The sequence below is a fragment of the Rhinatrema bivittatum genome, chromosome 3 (genome assembly GCF_901001135.1).
Source record: "Rhinatrema bivittatum chromosome 3, aRhiBiv1.1, whole genome shotgun sequence".
Lineage (NCBI taxonomy): Eukaryota > Metazoa > Chordata > Amphibia > Gymnophiona > Rhinatrematidae > Rhinatrema > Rhinatrema bivittatum.
This window is the reverse complement of record NC_042617.1, coordinates 120,036,419-120,058,718: the sequence shown is the minus strand read 5'-3', so window position 1 is coordinate 120,058,718 and position 22,300 is coordinate 120,036,419. Positions and strand designations below refer to the sequence as shown.

General features: G+C 38.8%; 1 protein-coding gene across 8 annotated transcripts in view; it reads right to left on the bottom strand.

The window, feature by feature from the left end:
* VPS54 (VPS54 subunit of GARP complex) overlaps nt 1-22,300 on the bottom strand; it is a 294,894-nt gene that overhangs the window by 159,654 nt on the left and 112,940 nt on the right. For all 8 annotated transcript variants that reach the window (XM_029593654.1, XM_029593653.1, XM_029593655.1 and 5 more), the window contains one exon: nt 7,156-7,541. In XM_029593654.1, coding sequence (XP_029449514.1) covers nt 7,156-7,541 — 386 coding nt within the window. The remainder of the gene's footprint in view (nt 1-7,155; nt 7,542-22,300) is intronic.

Sequence of the window (22,300 nt, the reverse complement as noted above, 5' to 3'; positions counted from 1 at the left end):
AAATTCCTGTCACCAGAACGCAATGTATGATTAGGGACATAGTGCATTAATAAAATGTGAGAAATGGTATAGTCCATCCAACTGCAAAGCCTTAAACAGCATAACCAGAATTTTAAATTCAATGCAATATTTTCCAGGGAGCCAGTGTAATTCATGCAGCCGTGGAGATACAAGCTCATTGCCCACCAAGAACCAAATGTGCTGCCGAGTTCTGTAAAACCTGAACTGCCCTAAGAGAGACTACTGGCAAACCAGTATCGTGTTCAAAGGCGGAATCTAGTCTCACATCACACTATGCACTCGACAGCTGAACCGAAAGGGGACACCGCATCAGAGTTCTCACTGGTGACCTACTGTGGGGCATGTCCTCTGCCTGTGCTACATACAGACCTCTTATTTCCTTTTCAGTATGAGGAGAAAACTATCAGATTATCAATTCAGCCTTTTCCTCCCCTTAAGAGAAATAGGGAAATCATAATTTTATTTTGCAACTAAAGAGATGCACACAAATCTCCAGTGACCTTCAAGGACTGAACCATCCCATGGCTAACATTAATTCGACCTGAATGTATGAAATTATAATACCATTAGTTACACAACAGTTCCTTCCATTATTTGGGAATGGAATTTGGTGAGATTAGATTCAGACATGAAATAATGATCTCACAACCATACTGTAAAGATGAGAGGTAGCTGCATCCAAAAGCATATTTAGAAGTGTGAAAAATCAGTTTAAATGAATCCGAAATCATTTGATTCAGGTGGCATTACAGATGCTACTTTAACTTCATACTAGCAGAGAGATGCTCCAATCATATAAGAGAGCATGGAAGGGTGAGGGAGATTTTATAAACTGCCAGAGATGAACAGATTTTCAGAGAACATATAATATGTACAGGGATTTTCTGCTAACAGGTCTTCACGTTTGTCACGGACCCTGACAATACAAAATTAGCAAGGACAAAATAGACTAAAATGAGTAAAACAAAAAACGGCTCCAGATTGGTTCCCTAAGCCTTAATGTTCAACGACTTGCTCTTCATTACAATCTGAAAGTCTGTCTTTTTTTTTTTCCCCAAAGTAGCTTTTAGTACCGAAGAGATCTTAAGTTTAAGGATAAAACCTTTAAACATGCAACTTCAGCAGTGGCATAGAAAAATGAAGGAGCCCGATATGGTCAGTGAATTTCATGCTCAGGTCACTCTCTGTACCTTGATGTTCCAACAGATACCCAAGAACAAAATCTGGCAGGAATTCAGAGGCTAACCATAAAAGCTGATTTACCAGCAAGCGCTTGGCTTCTCTGAAGAACGTAAAATTAAAGGTCAAACAAACAAGTTGTAGTTAATCCCTACTTACTGGACTAACGTCATACGTTTGTTACTCAGTTTCAGATCACTGCAAGCTGCAAGGTCTAACGTGGACGAGTTTATATATTAGCCCTATCCTCTTTTTACTTTACGACTCTTTACAGCTTTGTAATCCAAACTACAATTTATTTCTATATTCAGACCTAATGAAGAGAGCATAGCTCTTAAAAGCTAGTTACAAATCTGTCAACTTAGTGTTTTACTTTTATTTTGATGTATTTAAATGAACTGACACAACAAACAAACTACGTTATTTAAAAAGGGTGAAATGTTATTTCACAATGGGATAGATGCCAAGGAAAAAGCTGTAAGCTACCTCTAAACAAACTTCTGCTGACATTGTTCCTCACAGCTCCTGGAGAACTCAGTAGGCCAGTAGTACTTTTCATCGTAAAATACATCATAAACCAAGAGGAAACACTGTTAGAAAAAGCTAAAGTTATCCAAATATTCTCTAAAATAAATTGTCACAACCCAGTTAAAAAATATCAATTTATTTCAATGAATGCTGCAGTCTATTTATTTAATAAATAACCCAACATTTCCATAGGCACCAGCATTGCTAAACAAAGGCCAGCAAAAAAAGGCTGGAAATTTCCACTGCAGCCCCCGATGTCAAAAACACAACCGGAGAATCACTGCATCACTAGAACTTTAGCTTCAATTACATAGTCATTAAAGAGGTCAAATGTATTACACTGTTTCTGTCAACGCAATTAACTAAGACTAGATATGTCCCTTGTTATCAACCCAGGAAATTTAGCTGCTTTTGACGCTGTAGCTTCTTTTTAATATTTATTTCTTCCACAAACCCTTCCAATTCCACCATTCCTGTATGCTCCTGTTCTCCTGCTCAGACCTGCATCCTCCTGTTATCCCAGTTATCCCTGCTCTCAACCTTTCAAGTTTGCTATCCAATGGCTTAGCCCTCTGAGTTAACTGAGCTTCAGCAGAGGGGAGAGGAAGAAGCAATGGGAAGAATCCGTCAGTGCTTTCACTTCTATTAAGATTTCCCCCTTCTCTTTTGCCTCAAACAGGCCAAAACATGCAATAATTCTGTGGCCCAGAAGGTAGAGAATTATGCATTTAACCACTTTTATTTGTACAGTGTTGCTGCCAAAATTATTCTTGAATATTATAAACTGCGACGATATGAGGTGTACTTCTTTGTCAAACAATATGAAAGCATATATTGAAAGCTGATATTGCTCTATTGCTCTTCAGTTTACTGAAAAAGCTTGGGAAACCTCATAACGTTTTTTACGTCTCACTTTAAAAACAGCCGTTACACTGCCTTTTGCCGCGTTAATTGCTTAACACTGCCTTTTGTTATGTGTGTTGACTTTATTTTTAAGTGTATATTACAGCCCATAAATTAGCGTGGAGCTGTATAATTTTTATTCATTGGTTTCCAATGTGGACAAGTGCAAGGTGATGCATATAGGGAAAAATAATCCATGCTATAGTTTCACAATGTTAGGTTCCATATTAGGTGCTACCACCCAAGAAAGAGATCTAGGCGTCATAGTGGATAACCCATTGAAATCGTCGGTTCAGTGTGCTGTGGAAGTCAAAAAAGCTAACAGAATGTTGGGAATTATTAGAAAGGGAATGGTGAATAAAACGGAAAATGTCATGCCTCTGTATCGCTCCAAGGTGAGACCGCACCTTGAATACTGTGTACAATTCTGGTCGCCGCATCTCAAAAAAGATATAATTGCGATGGAGAAGGTACAGAGAAGGGCGACCAAAATGATAAAGGGAATGGAACAGCTCCTCTATGAGTAAAGACTAAAGAGGTTAGGACTTTTCAGCTTGGAGAAGAGACGGCTGAGGGGGGATATGATAGAAGTGTTTAAAATCATGAGAGGTCTAGAACGGGTAGATGTGAATCGGTTATTTACTCATTTGGATAGTAGAAAGACTAGGGGGCACTCCATGAAGTTAGCATGGGGCACATTTAAAACTAATCGGAGAAAGTTTTTTTTACTCAAAGCACAATTAAACTCTGGAATTTGTTGCCAGAGATGTGGTTAGTGCAGTTAGTATAGCTGTGTTTAAAAAAGGATTGGATAAGTTCTTGGAGGAGAAGTCCATTACCTGCTATTAATTAAGTTGACTTAGATAATAACCACCGCTATTACTAGCAACGGTAACATGGAATAGACTTAGTTTTTGGGTACTTGCCAGGTTCTTATGGCCTGGATTGGCCACTGTTTGAAACAGGATGCGGGGCTTGATGGACCCTTGGTCTGACCCAGTATGGCATGTTCTTATGTTCTTAAGCTATAATATTGAAACTGAATTTTTTTTAGTTTTTTTTAACCATTTTTAAAAACATTTTTAACTTGATTAAGACACTAGGACTTATCATTTGAGAAGAAACCAGCACTTCAAAACCGCTCAACTCAACACGGCTCGTGTTTCGTACACTTCTTCAGGGGTGGCTTTTAAACTGTGCTGTTTCTAGTGTCATTATATCCTCTCTTGTCTTCTTGTCTGATGCTGAACTTCAGCTTTACCGAAGCTACTGCTAATGTCTTAATCAAATTAAAAATGTTTTTTAAAAAATGGTTAAAAAAAACTAAAAAATTTAGTTTCAATGTTATAGCTTGGAAACCAATGATTAAAAATTATACAGCTCCACGCTAATTTATGGGCTGTAATATACACTTAAAAATAAAGCCAACACACATAACAAAAGGCAGAATTAAGCAATTAATGTGGCAAAAGGCAGTGTAACGGCTGTTTTTAAAGTGAGACGTAAAAAACGTTATGAGTTTCCCAAGCTTTTTCAGTAAACTGAAGAGCAATGGAGCAATATCAGCTTTCAATATATGATGTTTTCATATTATTTGGCCAAAATTATTCTGGCATAAACTGGGCCATCCTGCTTGGCAGCATAGAATGCTGCTTTGTGATCAAGAGGCCACCCCTGTTTGTTAATAATTATTCTATTCTTATTTGCTATCAATCATATGTGGTCTCTATTCATTATAATAGTGTAATGGTCTGCCACATCAAGTTAAAGGAATTTCATATACCTCTGGATCCTCCCCATTTAAAACCTAAATTGTACTGTGAACGGTGGTCCTGAAGGATTATGGTTCACAGAGACCTCACCCTTGACCATTTTGCCACTCAACCTATGGAATTTATTGTACCAGCAAGGAGCCATGCCTCAGAGCAGATTGAAATGGGCAGGCAATCAAGGCTAGGAGTTGGGTGGAGCTTAAATAACCATCAAAAAAGGCAAGTCTTCTAGGAAGCTATACATCCTGCACTCAGAAGTGTGGCACCCTAGTAAGTTTCAGGAGCTCAGAAGTGTACCACTGGTTATTTCAGGGGCTAGCAGTTCAAGACTATTTACACGTCACAAGTAGGGACACTGGATGGTTTTCTTCTTACCCTTTCTCCTCTCTTACAGAAAGCCAAGCTAATAATTGGGCTCCCTTCGGAAATGAGGGACCAGCCTGGCAATTCCACCTTCTTCATTTGCCTCCTTTGGCAATTCCTACTGTTTGTTCAGCCAGTGCGCTCAAGGAGATTTCTTTACCTTGGTCAGAGATTGGCCAGGTTCAGGCCTCCTCTTCTTGTAAGGCCACCAATGATATCACCAGCAACATCTCTGATCCCATCAGCGAGATTGCTAAAGTCAACCCAATCTACCGAAGACTATGGGGTATAGGGCAGACCCAGAGTGATCACAACCATTACTGGTTTAGAGTGACCATCTGCTGTGATTAAGCCTCAGGGGCTTAGGTAAGCCTCCAACTTCCTGTGTATATACCAGAAGGTCGTAAGTTTTTTTTGGTTCTGCACAAGTAAGGCTCCACAAGGGTCAATTACTCCTTTAGTCAAGTAGAGCTATCATGGCCCTGCTTTAAACTGTAAATGACATCTTAAGATATCTACTCCTTTGGTAGTAAAAGAAATACCTTTTCAGCCATCAACTCTGAAATTCTATATTTTCTGTAGAAATTTATCTGAATTTTCATAGCCTACATGTCCTCTCATTAGGCATTAAAAAACATTTAACATGATTTTCAATATAAATGAACTTGTTGCATATACAAGTTTATACAAATAAGCTACAATCTTGAAAACTGTGCTGTAAAATGTTACAATACTCACTGCAGAATCTAGCCATTGCCCACCACAGGCAAGACCTCTCATTCAAGTCATGCACAGAAGCATCTTCTTAAAAAGAGGTCTCCGCTATAATGCCTTAAGGAGATTAAATTTGTGCTTTGAAAATCCAGATACATTTCCAAATATTCCTCCAACCTGTATCATTCATTGTTTTTCTGTTTCCTTTCCTCTGCTCTCACCTTACTCTCTCTCTCTCCTCAAAATACATCTTTTCTTCCTAGCTGTTTCTGCTCTCCCACCGTCTTTTACACCCTTTGATTCTCCCCTCTAATCTCTCTCCACTCCATCCCATCCCTCTCCTTGTGATGGAGGCCTACAAATTGCACCCACATGAATATCAGATTTCTTCAAGCCATCTCACAGCAACTCAACTCTCTCTTGCTCACTTGGTATCTAAATGACCTTAATTTTGTCTTCTTGGTTTTTTTTTGTTTTGTTTTTTTTTAATCCTCTTTCTGAAAAGACCACTTATTTATTAATGAACTTGATATACTGCCTTCATCTAATATTCACTACGTGGTTTACAATATATTAAAAACCTGTATTCACCTCTCTGTCCTTATCATCATGGAAACAAGATTCAGTTACTGCGACACACCAGTGTCCTCTACCATGGTGGCTTCTATGTCAATAAGTTTGTCAAACTACAAGCATCTGTCTACCAGACTTCCCAAGGTGTTTTTTCATCTCCCCTCTTCCTGTGCCGTCTATTAGAAAGCTGTATAAATGCAATACTTTCTTCTTCCTCTTGTTAGATATATACCTATGTACCTGTTATGTTTCTCCATGTATCCAAGATGATTATTCCTACATTCAGAACCCTATTTGACCATTTCCAGTTCTTGTTCTCCTAATTGATAACTTCCTAATGGATTCTTGCACCCCAGATGCATAATTTTATATTTTTTTTGTGCTGAAGTACAGTTTGGCAACTTGTAATCAAACATTCAATTTATCAAGTCCCCTTCATTTTATCCACCCCTCCCAACATGCCTATCCTGTTGGGAAAGTTGGGGACATGTAATAAATAGTGTCTGCACTCGGCACCCCTGAAGAATAACTACTCTTTCATGGCCTGAGCAGTGCTGGTGAGATTGGATACACTGAAGATTATCATTATCCAGAGAACACTTTATAGCATTATTCCTTGTATCGCCATTCACTTATTGTATCTTTTTGCACCTTTTTTCCACCCCCCTCTTTACTTAGTTTATTCATTAATTGTAATGCACTGGTGCTAACCTCCTGTTATTTAGTACTGCTGCAACTTTTTGTTGAATGTAAACCGATGTGAGGTTACTAAACAAATGCTGGTATATAAAACTGCAAATAAATAAAATAAAATAAATATTATGAAGGTGTAACTTTCCCACCCATAACCAACTTCACTTAACATTACTTTTTCTGTTTCATAACTGTTTGGCATTCATTACTTGCAATTTGCCCTGAAGAAACAACCTGTAAGATCACCAGTGGGTAAGATTTCAGCTCTTACTGAAACCTCTTGAAAGATTTATAATTTTTAGTAAGGATGCCATTCCTGTAATTCATGTTTGGACACTTTTCCTATGAATCTGGACATAAATGTATCAGCGAGTTCTATGACTCTTCCCATGTTCTGTCCGTAACCTACCGGAAACTGTGAATGCCCTGAAGTTCCTGCTGTAGCACCTCCTGGGTTGTTGCTATTAAGTCCAGTGCCCCAACAAATTCAGAAGTGGACAACAGTAACTGCACTGTAGGCTGGGTTTGGTGTACGGTAGCCATTAATTTCAGTTTATTGTACACCTTCACACAGTTATTTCGCGTCTGCCCCAGTCTTAAAATTTGTAGAGATCCTTTGCACATTACTTTGTCAATCTGTGCAATTTTGTCTCGGAGCACTTTTACAGCCAGGGAGGTTTTCCTGAGGTAGTCCTGCAGTTCATGCTGGGAAGTCATCGCATGAAAAAATGCTTCAGAGCGTAGCGAGATCTGATGAGCAATGTTTACTTCAATAATATCCAGATAATGGCTCAGCTTAAAAAACAAACCAGACAAAAAAAAAGAATTTCTTAATATTCCATTGGATATGAATAAACTCAGTTAGCTGCTTCATTCACAATCAACACACACCTTGTTTTTATCTCACATCTGAGAATCTGCAATCTAAGGCATGAAAGACGCATATAGAGACCAGAGGGTTAGTTTCAAACCTTAATCTTTGAAAAACTCACCTCCAAACCCCTCCCCCAAAGGGAATTTGATTTACTTCTTAATTATAGACTTGTTCCTATTAGAAACATTGAGACACTACAATACTGATATAGTAAAAAAGCTGAAAGCAATCCAGGAATCCAAGACTTTTGAAGTTCAAATAATCAGACACTTTAGAATGGACAAGAAAGGACTCAAAACCAAGGTTTAACTCATGATCAGCTATAAATTTATAGTACCTGTCACCTTCTGAATGCCCTGCCCCTATCACTTAGATTTTCTGGTAATGTCACTTTTTGCTCATTCTAATCTGACCTGAGGAACAGAATATCAGCTCTTAACAGCTAGTCAAGATATGTATTAATAAGTCCAATGGATAGGTGTCATCTGAAATATTTTTTGTACTTTTGTTTTTAATTTAACCTTTATTTCTGTGAAATGTTAAAAAAAAAAAAAAACCACCACAAGATCAAGACCTTGGAAAGATACTGATACACTCTGTTCCCTAGAAAGCTGCAGGTAAAATTAGAATGGTTCTTTTTCTTGTGAAAAATTCACACACAATTTCAAACAATTATTTTTTGCCATCAGTGAACTTGGTTGACTGTAAACAAATAATGCGTTATGCAAGTAGCTTGTGCTTACTGAATGTCTGAAATTCTCAGTTATTTAAAGAAAGACCTGAGCCCATCAGCTTAATTTTTTACAGCATACTGAATCTCCTTTTATTTTTTAGGAAATATATTTATTAGGCTTTCATGCACCACAATGCAAAGCATGCGTCTTTAACACTTCTACAGAGCAGCAAAAGAATTTTTAAAGATGTACCGTATATACTCGTGTATAAGTGGAGAAATTTATGCCAGAAAATAAGCATAAAAAAGCTGGCTTGACTTATACACGTGTGGTATACTGTATTTGTGCACAGCCCCCGACCCTTCTAAGACTCACCCAATGTCCATGGTGGTCCAGTGGGGGCATCCATAGCTCCTACCATGTGACAGGGGCCGGCCAATGGCACCGGTAGCCCATCACAGGTTAAGGGCAAAGGGCCACCGGTGCCATTTTAATTACTGGTATTCAATGGCCCGGGAGCGGGCGATTGCTCCCAGACACCCCCCCCCCCCCCGCTGGACCACCAGGGACTTTGAGTGAGTCTTGGGGGAGGGGCTCGGGGGGGGGGGGGGGCTTTGAGAATACCAACCTGAGCAGTTCTATCTTTTTTTTTTAGCACAATAATAATTGGGCAATATTGCACCAACCATATAGTTCAAGAAAAGATAAAATGACCAATCAATGCTGTGAAATGCCAGATAAATTCTCAAGCATGCTCTACATATATATTGTAGCCATTGGTTCTGTATCTTGGCTCTAGATCGAGGTGCAGAATTCTGGCCCACAAGGGAAACGAGCAGGTCATGTTTTAAGGGTAACCAAAATATAAGAACAAGTCAGACTCGTTAAAATCTAACATATCTCCTGACTATCCATTGTGGATAATGTGAAGAACAGGCAGGTTTGCAGCCTACAGAATGGGAGTTGTGCATCACTGCTAAAGACAAATACACACTCTGGGCAGTGAACATGACATGAGCTAACGACAAGGCTCATCTAGTCTTCCTACTGCAAAACAGCAAACTCCCATCTCTGCTTTTCCCCTTATATCTGCAGTGCTAAGTGCCCTGACTTCTGGAATTCTGTTCCTGTTGTTATCTCCACTGAAAGAATGCTCCATGCATCCACCACCTCCTCTGCGAAACTTCTCCTTATGTGACCTCTTTTCTTATGAGACACTTTATTCTGCTTTTAAAAAGTAAATAAAAGCGATTTTCTTAAGTTATCGGTTTGTTTCTTAGTGTGATTTCAACCATTTCATAAGCCCCCTAGGTTTTACCCTCCACTTATCCACGGGTGACAGATAAATCTTGATTTTGGGGCCCAAAAGAATAACCTCAACTTATACATGAGATTGACTTATACACGAGTATATACGGTAATTGACAAGTCATCCTTGCTATGGGTTGTTTCACACTCACTGCCATCAAGTGATCCTTAGTACATCCACATGTCACCTGGGGTTCTGGCCAATTAAAAGACTCAACTATCCAAGCACTGAACCAAACATTCAGCTCCCAGCTGAGCAAATGTTCGATCCATGGACGTTCATGTCCTTATTACTTCACTTTGTCAAAATGGCAGTCTCTCTTTATTCTGCATTAAGGATAACAATCAGTGTAAGGAAATATTCCATTTGCCATGGCGAAAACTGAAAGGCACATACAGCAAGTGATAGCACTTGCCTTTAGTGTCTCTAAAAGCCCCATATTGTTCAAGGAGTAGCCATCATGTATACCGAGTTCATTTGAGAAATATTAGCAAAAGGCACCACATGCTGCAGAGACCAATCTGATTCTAGGAAAGCAATATCTTTTGTGCTGCTCCTGTTAACATGCTCTCTCCCTGGGAAGTATGACAGCAGCATGGAGAAAAGGTGCATTGCAAAGATGGGAACGTCCACAGCATGTAAATCGGTAAATCGTGTGACATTCTAGATAGCCCTGGATGAACCTCCCAGGCATTTCCTTTGGGAAAAAGTGCCAACAATGCATCCTCCAGCAGCCTCCCTCCTCCAAATCACTCACCATCTCTGAAAAGCCAGATGTCCTCAGAAGGCCTGCCTACCTACCTCTGTCTACACAAAATTTGGTGCAATTAGTTTTAGCTGTTCCAACATTAGAAGGGGATACATGCAGAGACATTCAGTTCAGGCCTCTTTTCTATCATGCTGATGCTAAAAATCTTCAATAACTAGCAAAGAAATGTGGGTGAGTAAAATATTTAGTCCTGGGGGGAATTCTGCGCTACTACGGAATGCAGAATTTGCACAGAATTCTCCCTTCCCACAGATTTCCTCCCTCACCTTGCAGAATCCACCGCAGCCGAATGCTTCTCCCTTCCAAATGCTCTGCTGGAAGACGAAGCAAAACCAGAAGCATTGTAGCACAAGCGAGGTTTGCCGCACAAACGGAGAGCCGAAGCATCGCAGGTGAGGTTCCCGCATGGAAAGCAGAGGCAACATGGCATGGGCGAGGTTAGCAAGCTGAACTGTGAAAAGGCCAGGACCCTACAATTGAGGGGGGGGGGGAATGGCGAGAGAGGGAGGGTGGGAGAGATAGAGAAGGGGGAGGGAGAAGGGATAGAGAGAAGAAGGGGAGGGAGGGAGAGGGCAGGAGGAGGGAGTGGGGAAGAGTGAGAGAGGGGAGGGGGGAGAGAGTTTTTCTAGTGGGGGCTCGAGGTATGAGGGGAAAAGCAGGTGAATGGGGACAGGGGCAGAGGCCAAGGGGGATTCATATTTCCATTTGTTCTCAGCCAGTGGTCTGCAGCCTTTGACATGTGTGCCCTGGCATTGGACAGCTGAGCGGATTCTGACTTCCGCCGCAGACGCTGCGTTTAACCAAACATCATCTCCTGCTGTGCGAGACCAGCCCCACAGCAGCGGGAGTTGTTTGGTTAAATGTGACTCCTGTTGCTGCATGTGAGGCTTGGTGCTACCTTTCTGAATCAGGTAGCAGCGTCCTTGTCTGCTCAGCTGTCCAGTGCCCTGGATTGCTGCCCCTGGCCTAGAGCAGTTGGAGATGTGAATCCTCCTTTGACCTCTGCTTCTATTCTTGTTTACCTCCTCTCATGAAAATACTGGATTGCACTGAAACGCAGAATAATTTACAAAAAGTATTGTGTTATTTTGACAAATAAATGTGCAGAATTTTGCAGAATTTAGAAAATGTGTGCGCAGAATTTTCAATTTTTTGTTGCAGAATTTCCAATTTCTTTGCACAGAATTCCCCAGGAGTTCGTATTGCTGTTTTTAAATATGCCAGAAAGTGGAAACAGATCTTTAAATCAGAAATACAAGGAGTTTCAATAAAGGAGCATCAACCAAAAGAACAGCTTTGTATGCATACCGGTAAGGCCATTATAACACTGTGCCTCTTATAAATAACAAAATAATTTTTCATATATAACTGAAACGGTGATTAAACAAGTGTGTCAATTAAATCACTGCTTAAGGACACTGCTGTGGGGCCTATAATCAAGAGCAGGCTTTCAAAGTGGGAGCTCTAAGTATAGCTTCTTACAGTTGAAGAGGTGGGTGTTACTTTCCTGAGCTCTCCTTTTCAACTTGTACTGATCCATTCGCATGGGATTCTGCGCTCATGAATTCACTGACATTTCTACTACTGTTTCACAACCACTTTGCTTCCTAGTTCTCTCACAATGAGAATATTCCAAAAAGTAATTCTAAAACTGTATCTTTGACATCCATGGTTACATAATTGCAAGTACAGTATTATGATTTGAACGTAAAAATTGCTCACCCTTAACTATCAATATCTAATTCTGTTTCATACATCTCTCATTAAACAGTGTATGTTTTTAAATTGCAATCAAGGAATACAGGACAAGTTTAGTACAACTTAGCAGCAGCTGAAGGACTTGTTATTTTTGACATAACTTGAAAATCTTTGGACAGTAAAGTACTAAAACATTTTCTCCCTCCATGTTCTTATTATAATGTTGGCTCTTATACAATTTTTATGATCATAAGATTTCATTCTTTCATTAAATGATACCATATTAAGAGGTTTTGACAATGAAAAACAATACTTACTTGTATTACTTGACCTCTCCGCAGCATTCGATACTATAAATCATCAAATACATCTAGATCGATTATCAGAAATTGGTCTAGCTGGCAATATTCTACAATGGTTCACATCATTTCTTAACAGGAGCTACCAAGTCTCATTCAATAATAACATATCAAAGAAAATTGACCTCAAAACTGGAGTACCACATGGATCTGCATTATCTGCTACTCTCTTTAATATTTACCTTTTACCAATCTGCCAACTACTAGATGATCTTCAAATAACATACTACCTCTATGCAGATGATATACAACTTCTTATTCCTATAAGAAAATCCATTGATGAAACATACAAAGATACTTCCATGATTCTTGATGCATTAAAACAACTCCTTTCAAATTTAAAGCTAATAATCAATATTGATAAAACTGGATTAATTATCATGAACAAAAAACCCAACTTAAATCCACCACCTCAATTCACCACTAACAATCAAATCAACTTTATTACCCCTGTCAATCACGCCAGAAATCTTGGAGTTATCATGGATAGGAACCTATACTACAATATACACATAACAACTAAAATCAAAGAAGGATATCATAAGCTCCTACTTCTCAGACGTTTAAAACCTTTTTTAAATTCAACGGACTTCAGAACCGTCTTGCAACTTATAATTTTCTCAACAATAGACTATTGTAATTCTCTTCTGATTGGCCTCCCATCAACAAGCATTAAACCTCTGCAGATTCTTCAGAATTCAGCAGCTAGAATTTTAACAGGAACAAAAAATATGTTCACATCACCCCAATACTAATGTCGCTTCATTGGCTTCCTATTAAATCTCAAGTAGATTATAAGATCCTGAACATCACTCACAAATTAATACATGCTGATCATCATAAACACACTGGTTTAAAAATCACTCCACAAATTACCAGAACAAATCTTCGATCTAACAACACTTCTTGTCTAAAAATTCCTCCCATTAAAGATGCTCGACTATCAACTACTAGAAATAGAGCATTCTCCATTGCTTCCCCAAAAAAATTGAACTCTCTACCGCCTTATTTAAGAACTCAATCTAACATCAAAAAGTTCAAGAAGGACCTAAAAACTTTCCTCTTCCATACAGTCTACATCAATGATCATCTTTAACAACAATCCATCTACAATCAATTCAACCATTGAAACCCAAACAAGAAAAAAACAGTAACTACAACTGGCATCAACCTTAAGTATTACAATTTCAGAAATTTAATATGAAGCCCTCCTTTAAGATGAATTAATACTATTTTTGTTACTTTCCTTTTTTACATCTTTCCCTTCTCCCCCTCTTTCACCCCACCATCCTCCTCTACCTATCATTTCACTATTGTTATAAATAAATAAATAAATTGCACAGAGGTAAAAGGCTTGACCCAATTAGCTCCTAGATTTATTGTGATTCTTTTGTTTTTATACTTTTGTTAGCAAACAGTTCAGATTACAAATGATTAGAATCATAATGCTCTGAAGGCAACAGCCTCATAATAGCAAAGTAAATGACAGCAAAAAAAAACAACCAAAAAAACCAATCTAATGGTCCATCCACTTTGCCCAGCAAGCTTTTTGGTTTTTTTTTTAGGGAAGTAACTGCTACTCTGTGAAGGTTACCCCAAGTGCCTTCTGTTAAGGATGGTAACTGCCACCCCATGCAGGTTACCCCTTTTCTTCATTCCCATACTTTAACCATTAAGGATCCTCTGTATTTATCCCCATACCCTTTTAAACTTTCATAACTATTTCTCTACCTCTTCTGTGAAGGCTTTCCATGCCTCCACCACTCTTTCCATGAAAAATATTTCCTGATGTTGCTCTTAAGTCTACCCCCTTAGAGCTTCATATTATGTTCCCTGGTTCTACAACTTTCTTTCCACTGAAAAAGGCTCGATTCCTATGCAACATTAATACCCTTGATGCCCGTGTATCATCAAAAGTCAATCATATTTCCCAGTACCTTTTCTCTTCCGTAAGTCTTTTGAAGCATATAGCATACCATTTTGGTCATCTTTCTCTGGACTGTTTCATCCTGTCTCTATCCTTTTTGAGATACAGTCCCCAGAACTGAACACAGTATACCAGGTGAGACCTCAACAGAGACCTAATACAGGAGCATTACCATTTCCTTTTTCCTGCTGGTTATGCTTCTCTCCATGCAGCCTTGCATCCCTTTGGCTTTAGCTAACGCGCTTTGCTGACTTCATACCATCAGGCACTACCACCCCAAGTCTATACAATCAGGCACTACCACCCCAAGTCCATGCACTTCAATCTTTCACCCCCTATCACATAGAGCTCCTTTGGAATTCTGCATTCCTTCCAATCCACAAAAAGAATTCACCTAGTATCAACCACTAAGGCAAATAATACATGATGCTTTCTTTTGTCGCCATTGAGAAATACACCTGGCATAGGGATTTTAACATAACATGCCTTATATGCCCCTAACGCAGACTTCGAAACACTATTACATTGTTGGACGGTTGGTGAAGAGCCATCATCACTCTTGACTCAAGGTAAATCATTTTTATTTGTAAGACAAAAACAAAGAAAAAAAATTACAATCGTTACCAATGATTATACACGTTGATGCATCAGATAAGACTTCAGTCACTCTTGTTCAATGAGTGCAGCCGGCACCTCAGATCATGAAGCCATAAGATTTACTATATATGACCTGTATTATTTTCTTTAGTAGTTCACACTAGATGAATTCTTTTTGTGGATTGTATTTGAGATATTCACCATATGGGTTCTTTTTGTTTTTTAATTACTCTGCATTTCTTGGCATTGAATCCCAGCTGTCAAATCTTTGATCACTGGTCTAGCTTTCTTAGATCACTTTTCATTTTCTTTACTCCTTCAGGTATCCATTCTGTTCCATATCTTAGTGTTAGCAAAGAAACTTTTCCTTCTAACCCTTCTGTTATGTTCCTCACAAAGTTATTGAACAGAAATTATCCTTACGGCACTCTACTTAACACTCCTCTCTCCTCTGAGTAAGTTCCATTTATCACTACTGGTTGTTGTCTGTCAGTCAACCAATTTGCAATCCATTCTACCATTTTGGGTCACACTCCCAAGCTTCTCATTTTGTTCATGAGCCTCCTATGTGGGTCAGTATCAAAATGAAGGCTCATTCTCATACATTCCCAGCATCTCCCAGGAGAGGACTCCAGAGGTCATAGCAAGCAATCCAGGCTACGAACTCCACAGCCCCAGCTTCCAGAGGCCCCGCACCCTTTGCAGTAGAATTTCAAATTTCTCAATCCTTTGAGTGACAATCAACGTAATGGTGGTTGAAGAGGATTGGTAAGTATAGCTTTGGGAAATCTTAGGACTTAATAAAGTTTGGAGAGAGGTGAAATAGTGGAATATATTCTTTAGAGTTTGTGTGTCTGAGATAATAAGCAAGCCAGAGGGAGTTAATTCTAGTGTCTGTCTTTCCCTCCCTCCCACCGACCTCTAGCTCAACCCTTGATTTTTAGGCAAGAGACACTTTCGCATTATAAACCAATCAGGTTCTTATCTAAATTATACTATTACACCGGCCTTTATTTAGAGTTTAATCATCCCCTTGTAGGTCACTAGCAGATTAAATTGAAACTCCCTTAGCAACCTAAACTTAACTAGCAACTCAACAAAATTAAGATGAAGGTAGCAGTCCAGCAGCAAGAAGGAGGCTTTCCAGTCTTTTCATCAAGGGTCACATGTATGATATTTGTATCCACTTGTGAGAGACTGTGAGCACCCGGTGCAAAGAGCTCCTGGCTCTTGGAGACAGAGTTCAATCTATGAAGGCAAGAGTGACAAACCTGTAGGAGCTGAGGCAGACAGAAAGGTACATTGATGAGACCTTCAGGGACAATTGTCAAGTCTGAAATCTAGTCTGGCAACCCCGGTGCTGCCTTGTATCAGAAAAGTCTCCTGGTTGGAAAGCATGACCCTGGTGTAGCAGGAAGAGATCCTGTAGCAAGGACCTGCTCGCCAGGTGATGCATTGTCCTCTTGCACTGAGGACAATTCTCCCCACAGCTACTACCAAGGAGGCAAGGGTTAGGTCAGTCATGATAGTTGGTGATTCGATTATTAGAAATGTAGATAGCTGGGTGGCTGGTGGACATGAAGACCACCTGGTAACTTGCCTGTCTGGTGCGAAGGTGGCAGACCTCATGCATCACCTAGACAGGAATACAGACAGTGCTGGGGAGAAGCTGGCTGTTGTGGTACATGTGGGCACCAATGTCATAGGAAAATGTGGGAAGGAGGTTCTGGAAGCCAAATTTAGGATTTTAGATAGAAAGCTAATATCCAGAACCTCCAGGGTGGAATTCTCTGAAATGCTCCTTGTTGCACATGCAGATCCCCAGAGGCAGGCAAAGCTCTGGAGTCTCAATGCATGGATGAGACGATGGTGCAGGGAAGAGGGATTCAGTTTTATAAGGAACTAGGCAACCTTCTGGGGAAGGGGGGAGACTTTTCCAAAAAGATGGGCTCCACCTTAACCTCTGTTGGAAACAGGATGCTGGGCTTGATGGACCCTTGGTCTGACCCAGCATGGCAATTTCTTATGTTCTTAGTGGAACCAGGCTGCTGGAAAACTAGAAAAAGGGGGAAGGCCGAAAACCACTCAACAGTGCATGGTTTGGAGAAATGTATCTTTGAAGGATACTAATGAAACAGGAGAGTTAGGGCATCCTATAATGCCTTTTTAGATGTAGTTTATTAGTTTTGTTTTAGATGTAATGTTTTTATTTGAAATATTATAATTGTTTTAATTGGTGTATGTTTATATACTTGTAAACCGCTTAGCCAGACAGATACTGTTTAATTTGCGGTATATAAATTCTTTAAAATAAATAAATAAAATCCCAACAGAGAGGTTCTAATTAAGGCAAACGTAGTCCATGTCCTATAAGTAAAGAATCACCTGAGCTAAAGAATTCCAAATTATCCCCATCAACTGAAAAGCAGGTTAATACAAACAAAAAACGCACTTTGAAATGCTTATATGCCAATGCCAGAAGTCTAAGAAGTAAGATGAGAGAGAAAGAGTATAGAAGTGAATGATGTTCTCGCATGGCAATTCTGTGGGGACCAGCAAATTCAGGGAAGGACCAGCAAATTCAGGGAAGGGGCAGATTTTGTGGCCCTTCACACAGCATCATAGGATGCTGATTATATGACATTAGAAATTTATTTTTAGATATACTGTTATCATATTTTCTGTAAATGTACTATTTTGGATAATTCTTTGGCTCAGAACATTATTTAAGGGAAAGTAACAAAATCAATCATGTTAAAAAAAAAAAAAAAGCAGAAGAAAAGATGAATGTAAAGAGCAGCTGGAAAACTAAGACTACAAATGCTCATAGTCTGGGCAACAAAATCCTAGACTTGCTGGCTCTAATGATGGAGGCGGACTTGGACATTGTTGCTGTTATGGAGACATGGTTCACTGAGACTCATTCAGCATATAGTTAAGCTCTTGAATTCATTGCCAGAGGATGTGGTTACAGCAGTTAGTGTAACTGGGTTTAAAAAAGGCTTGGATAAGTTCCTAGAGGAAAAATTAATTAATAAGCATTAGTAGCTTGAGTTTTATTTAATGCTTGGGTTCTTGCCAGGTACTTGTGACTTGGATTGGCCACTGTTGGAAACAGGATACTGGGCTTGATGGACCCTTGGTCTGACCCAGTATGGCATATCTTATGTTCTTATGATGAGATAGACATTATTGACATCTCAGAAACCTGGTGGAAGGAGGATAACAAATGGGACAGTGCTATATCAGGGAACAATTTATATCACAATGATAGAGGGGATCAACTTGGTGGGGGTGTGGCACTTTATGTCTGGGAGGGTATAGAGTCCAACAGGATAAAGATCATACAAGAGACTAAATGCTCAGTAGAATCTATATGAGTAGAAATCCCATGTGTGTTGGGTAAGAGTATAATGATAGGAGTATACTACCATCTACCTGGCCAAAATGATGAGAGATGATGAAATGCTAAGAGAAATCAGGGAAGCTCACTAATTTCGCAGTGTAGTAATAATAGGAGAATTCAATTACCCCAATATTGACTGTGTAAATGTAACATCAGGACATGCTAAAAACATAACATTCCTGGATGGAATGAATGACTGCTTCATGGAGCAATAAGTTTAGGAACCAATGAGAGAGGGAGCTATTTTAGAATTAATTCTTAGAGGAATGCAGGATTTGGTGAGAGAGATAACGGTGGCAGTGCCACTTGGCAATAGTGCTCATAACATGATCAAATTTGAAGTAATGACTGAAGAAGGACAATATGTAAATCTACAGCTCTAACACTAAATTTTCAAAGGGAAACTTTGATAAAATGAGGAAAATAGTTAGAAAAAACTAAAAGGTGCTGCTGCAGAGGTTAAAAGTGTACAACAGACATGGACATTGTTTAAAAATACAATCTTAGAAGTGCAGTCCAGATGTATTCCATGCATTAAGATAAGTGGAAGGAAGGCAAAATGTTTACTGGCATAGTTAAAAGGTGAGGTTGAAAGGCTATTTTAGCCAAAACAACATCCTTCAAAATTGGAAGAAGGATCCATCTGAAGAAAATAGGAAAAAGCATAAGCATTGTCAAGTTAAGTGTAAAACATTGATAAGGCAGGCTAAGAGAGAATTTGAAATGAAGTTGGATGTAGAGGCAAAAAACTCATAATAACATTTTTTAAAAATATATCCGAAGCAAGAACTGGACTGGACTGTTAGATGACTGAGGAGTTAAAGGGGCTTTTCGGGAAGATAAGGCCATTGCAGAAAGACTAAATGAATTCTTTGCTTCTGTATTTACTAATGAGGATGCTGGGGAGATACCGGTTCCGGAGATGGTTTTCAAGGGTGATCAGTTAGATGAACTGAACCAAAATCACTATGAACCTGAAAGATGTAGTAGACCAGATTGACAAGCTAAAGAGTAGCAAATCACCTGGACCAGATGGAATGCATCCCAAGGTTCTGAAGGAACTAAAAAATGAAAGTTCACATCTATTAGTTAAAATTTGTAACCTATCATTAAAATTATCCATTGTACTTGAAGATTGGAGGATGGCCAATATTTAAAAAGGGCTCCTAAAGGGGCGATCTGGGGAAATTAAGACCAGCGAGTCTGACTTCAGTGCCAAGAAAAATTGTGGAAGCTATTCTAAAGATCAAAATCACAGAGCATATAGAAAGACATGGTTTAATGGAACACAGTTAGCAAAGATTTACCAAGGGGAGTCTTGATTCACAAATCTGCTTCATTTTTTTGAAGGGGTTAATAAACATATGAATAAAGACGAACCGACAGATGTAGTGTATCTGGATTTTCAGAAGACGTTTGACAAAGTCCCTCATGAGAGGCTTCTCAGAAAACTAAAAAGTCATGGGATAGGAGGCGATGACCTTTCATAGACTACAAACTGGTTAAAAAACAGAGTAGGATTAAATGGTCAATTTTCTCAGTGGAAAAAGGTAAACAGTGGAGTGCCTCAGGGATCTGTAGTTGGACTGGTGCTTTTCAATACATTTATAAATGATCTGGATAGGAATACAACAAGTAAGGTTATCAAATTTGCAGATAATACAAAATTATTCAGAGTAGTTAAATTAAAAGCAGATTGTGATAAATTGCAGAAGGACCTTGTAAGACTGAAAGATTGGGCATCCAAAGGCCAGATGATATTAATATGGACAAGTGCAATGTGATGCACATAGGGAAAAATAATGCTGTAGTAGTTACATGATGTTAGGTTCCATATTAGGAACTACCACTTAGGAAAAAGATCTAAGCATCATAGTGGATAATACATTGAAATCATTGGCTCAGTGTGCTGCAGCAGTCAAAAAGGCAAACAGAATGTTAGGAATTATTAGGAAGGGAATGGTGAATAAAATGGAAAGTGTCATAATGCCTCTGTATTGCTCCATGGTGAGACTGCATCTTGAGTACTGTGTACAATTCTAGTCGTTGCATCTCAAAAAAAAGATATAGTTGCACTGGAGAAGGCACAGAGAAGAGCAACGAAAATGATAAAGGGGATGGAACAGCTCCCCTATGATGAAAGGCTAAAGAGGTTAGGGCTGTTCAGCTTGGAGAAGAGATAACTGAGGGGTATATGATAGAGGTCTTTTTATAATAAGTTCTTATTATAAAATAATAAGAACTTATTATAATAAGAATTATTATTAATAATTATAATATAATTATAATGCATTATTAATAATAACTTATAATAATAATAATTGGAACAACTTATTATAATAAGTTGTTCCAATGTGTTTAAATTGTATTAAGTTGTTCCCATGTAAACCGGAGTGAAGGCAGTCTGCTATACTTCGGTATATAAAAGCCTCGAAATAAATAAATAAATAAATAAAATCATTGACAGGTCTAGAATGGATAAATGTGATTGGTTATTTACTCTTTCGAATAATAGAAGGACTAGGGGGCACTCCATGAAGTTAGCAAGTAGCACATTTATTTATTTATTTATTTTGATTTTTTTCTATACCGGCATTCGTGATAACATCACATCAAGCCGGTTTACAGTAAACAATGGGGTAATAACCGGAACATAGAACAAAATATGTAATATACATATTATAAATACAGTTACAATAAACAAGGATACGTACAACTAGGAGTAAGAAGAAGAAAAGATAGGAACTTTAACATGTTGTATTAACCTGTAGAATGGTAAGGTTTCCAAAGATGGAAGTGAATGATTTACAATGAATTGTTCAGTTCAAAAATGCAGTTTTTAACAATAAGGAAGAAATCATAAATAATGAAGATTCTGGATGTTTATAAAGTGTAAACTAATCGGAGAAAATTCTTTCACTAAATGCACAATTAAGCTCTGGAATTTGTTGCCAGAGGATGTGGTTACTGCAGTTAGTGTAGCTGGGTTTAAAAAAGGTTTGGATAAATTCTTGGAGGAGAAATCCATTAACTGCTATTAATCAAGTTAACTTAGGGAATAGCCACTGCTATTACTGGCATAAGTTGCATGGGATCTAATTAGTATTTGGGTACTTGCCAGGAACTTGTAGCCTGGATTGGCCACTGTTGGAAACAGGATGCTGGACTTGACGGATCCTTGGTCTGACCCGGTATGGCAATTTTTTATGTTCTTAAATTCAGATAAAACCTGAGTGCTCATTCTTGATCTAATTCTCTAGTCGCTGAATCAAAAAAGTCAATCAGATTTGTTTGACATGACCTTCCTCTAGTAATACCACGTTGCTTCAGATCCTGCAACCCACTGGATTGTAGCTAGTTGACTATGCTTTCTTTCAGCAGTGTCTCCATTAATCCCACCACTGAGGTAAAGCTAACCGGCCTATAGTTTTCAGCCTCTTCTCTGCTCCCACTTTTGTGGATCAGGACTACTACTATCCTTCTACAATCTTGTGGCACCATGCGTGTTTCCAGAGATCTATTGAATAAATCAGTGATCTCGCCAGCACCTTTTGGAGCTCCTTTAGTATCCTGGGTTATATCTCATCAGGCCTCTTAGCCTTGTCCACTTTCAGTTTTGCTAATTCTACTCAATCATTTTCTTCCATAAATGGGGTTGTATCTATCTCACTGCCAAGCAGCAATTGTGCTACTCAAGGGTCTTCTTTAATGAACACTAAACTGAAGTATTTGTTTAATATTTATGCATTTTATTTATCATTCTCCACACAATGACCCTGGTCTCCTTTTAATCTTACAATACCACCTCTGGCTTTCCTCCTTTCCCTGACATAGCTGAAAAATGTTTTTTCTACCTTTGGCAATCCTTTCTTCCACTTGTGCTTTTGCTATCCTGATTTCTCTCTCATTTCACAAGATATTCTTCCCTGTCTTCCTCTTTT